We start from the raw sequence: 2645 nt of genomic DNA on the forward strand, positions 1-2645 counted from the left end.
CCCCCCCCTCCTCCTCCCCCTCCTCCTCTTCTCCCTCGTCCTCTTCGTCGTCGTCTCCTCGCTGTCGTATTCCCCAGGGGGTCCCCGGTAAACAGACTATATTGCAGGCTTATACATATGGAGAAAAAAATTGTTTTCGGGGACTATTGTCAGCGTTCCTCTGCTTTTCCTCTCCTCCTTTCTTATTGTAACGCTCCCCCCTTTGTCTGTCTCTCTTTCGCACTGCTAACGAGCGCTCGCTCTCTCCTTGTTCTGTCCGCAGCGCTGTGCCCGTCGGCGGCCGCGGCCGAGCTGCAGGGCCCCGTGTTCACCGTGGAGCCGCCGCACCGCGCCTCCTTCTCCAACTCGTCCGGGCTGCGGCTGGACTGCATGGCGACGGGCTCGCCCGCGCCGCGCATCTCCTGGCTGCTGGCGGACGGGTCCCCCGCGCTGCCCGTGGCCGGGCTGAGGCACACGCACCCCAACGGCAGCCTCGAGCTGCCCGCCTTCCCCGGCGACCGCTACCGCCAGGACGTGCACGCCGTCACCTACCGCTGCCGCGCCTCGAACCAGGCCGGCGCCGTGCTCTCCAAGGACGTCCACGTCCGCGGAGGTGAGCACCACGCCGCAGCTTTTGAATCGAGTGTACACTTTTTCGTCCACGGCATTGTAATTCGTTCACGAACTTAGCTTTCCTTCTAAATTAAATCGAGGTTACATAGCAAAATAATTATGAATTATGCATTACTTTAAATTATACCGAATAGGCTTTCCTGAGTGTGTGATCAAAAAAGGAAGATGTAGAACACCAAATTCAATTTGCGCGATGGAATAAACTCGTAATTTTACTTAAAGCTATCTCGTTTGTTGTGATGGGATCATAGCGCCTGGTGGGTAGGCAACATCTCACTCGTAGTTCATGCGTGTACTGCGGGTTGGCCGACCCTGACTCTCACAGGCGCCGAGCTCAACACTTATACTAGAAGTAGTAGTCGTGGTAAAAAACGAGTAGAAGAGACGAAAACCGATTAAGAGTTCGATTTAGGGAGGAACATATCTTGCTCTCAGAAACGAAGTACTATCTGGTATATCATGCCAGCTCGCCTGCACGAAAAATTAACCGAGGGGAATAAAAAATGGGAGAACTCGGAGCCATGAATTTATGAAACTCAGCACAGCGAGCAGCGGCTCTGACTCTCGCGCTAAGCTACGTTCGTTCCCGCTTCTGAAAGAAAGTCCTTTCGAATAGCGGGCGAAAATCTAAACCGCGCGCTACGAGTTTCTTACGCGGTCGTTGCGGCGCGGCTTCCGGTTTCCTTCTTCTTACTTCCGCCCCAAGAAACCTTTGGAGTACACCCCATTCACTTCCTTTCGCGCGGCAGCAAGGCAAACTATTTGCCCCGAGTTCTCTCCTGACCTCGCGACACGGCTCCGGCATCCAGAGCAAGAACAACGGCCGCGCCCCGCCCCGCCCCGCCCCGCCTCTTGCCCGCTTGCACGGAGTAATAAATCCCACTTTTTCACGATCCAGATCGGCGCGGACTGCAACAGCAGCAACATGAACACACAACTTATCGTTTGTGGCTGGGACCGCGGAGGTGAAATCCTTTGCAGCTACAAATCTATTCGCGCGCTGTGCGGGTGAAATCCTCCCCGGCACCGAGTGACCTCACACGCCAAGGCCGGGGGAGGGGGGGGGGGGGGGGGTGAGCGAGGCGGTGGCCACGACGTACAATACACAGCCTTTATTCATATGTATCCGAAAAGCCCCTTTCCCGCTCTGCGGCTTGGATTTTTTTTTTCGTTCAATAATAGCCGACCGTACTGTAAATCTACCGCCGCCGCTGTGGACTGGCCGCCGCCATACCCTCCCCCAATCCCCAGCCCCGCCCCGCCAGACCCGCCGGCTCGGCGCTTCTGGTCATGGAATACGAATGCCACATTAATATTGCATCCATGTCGCCCACTTTGTTTGAGTTGGCGACGACAGCCCGAGTGCGGTGTGGGGAGGATCTATATGGACGGACAGAGACTGGGGCGGCTGGCTGGCGGGGCGGGGCGGGGCGTGGTGGGCTCCAGGGTATCGCCGCCCGCCTTTTAAATCACCACCGGCACACGCGATTAACGCTGCCGAGGCTGAATGCCTCAATGGTCCATTCACGCGCATAAAGATGTCTGCCCCCCACCATCATCCAACGCCCGCCCCACGCCTAGGCTTCCGCCTGCGATGTGCCCTCCGGTGAAAGAGAGAAAGAGCGAGAGAGCGAGTGAGAGAGAGAGATGAAGACTAGGAGGGGTTGCTCGTCCCGTCCTCCTACTTGGCAGAGAGATGATCCAGCGGCGGCCACTGGGACGTGCGGGGGGAGAGTGGGAGAGTGGGGCACAGAGAAAAAGACTCGCTGGCAGCGAGTTGGCAGCGTTGGCAGCCCTGTCCCGGCCCGGCGGCGGCCGAGCGGCGGCAGCGGCGGTGGAGTGGGCCGCCCTCCCCCACAACCTTCCCGTTCCCTCCCCCGGGCCCCGGGGGCGCTGCTGGACGGGAATACGGCACCGGGCGGCCGAGCAGTGTCCCGGGGTGTTATCAAAGCATTGCGGTCTGCCTACTTGGCAGGGGCTGAGATGAGGGAAGGGCGACAGCTTTGGGCCCCGTTGGGGGACGAGGAGGGCCG

At 58.9% G+C, this 2645-nt stretch overlaps 1 protein-coding gene across 4 annotated transcripts in view; it reads left to right on the forward strand.

Moving 5' to 3' along the window:
• Positions 1 to 278: 278 nt before the first annotated feature.
• Positions 279 to 2645, forward strand: part of LOC113217538 (cell adhesion molecule Dscam2) — a 15791-nt gene continuing 13424 nt past the window's right edge. For all 4 annotated transcript variants that reach the window (XM_052270173.1, XM_052270172.1, XM_052270175.1 and 1 more), the window contains exon 1: positions 279 to 592. In XM_052270173.1, the coding sequence (XP_052126133.1) occupies positions 370 to 592 (223 nt within the window). In that variant the 5' untranslated portion in view covers positions 279 to 369. The remainder of the gene's footprint in view (positions 593 to 2645) is intronic.

The sequence above is a fragment of the Frankliniella occidentalis genome, unplaced genomic scaffold (genome assembly GCF_000697945.3).
Source record: "Frankliniella occidentalis isolate FOCC.00 unplaced genomic scaffold, Focc_3.1 Scaffold113, whole genome shotgun sequence".
NCBI classification, from domain to species: Eukaryota; Metazoa; Arthropoda; class Insecta; order Thysanoptera; family Thripidae; genus Frankliniella; species Frankliniella occidentalis.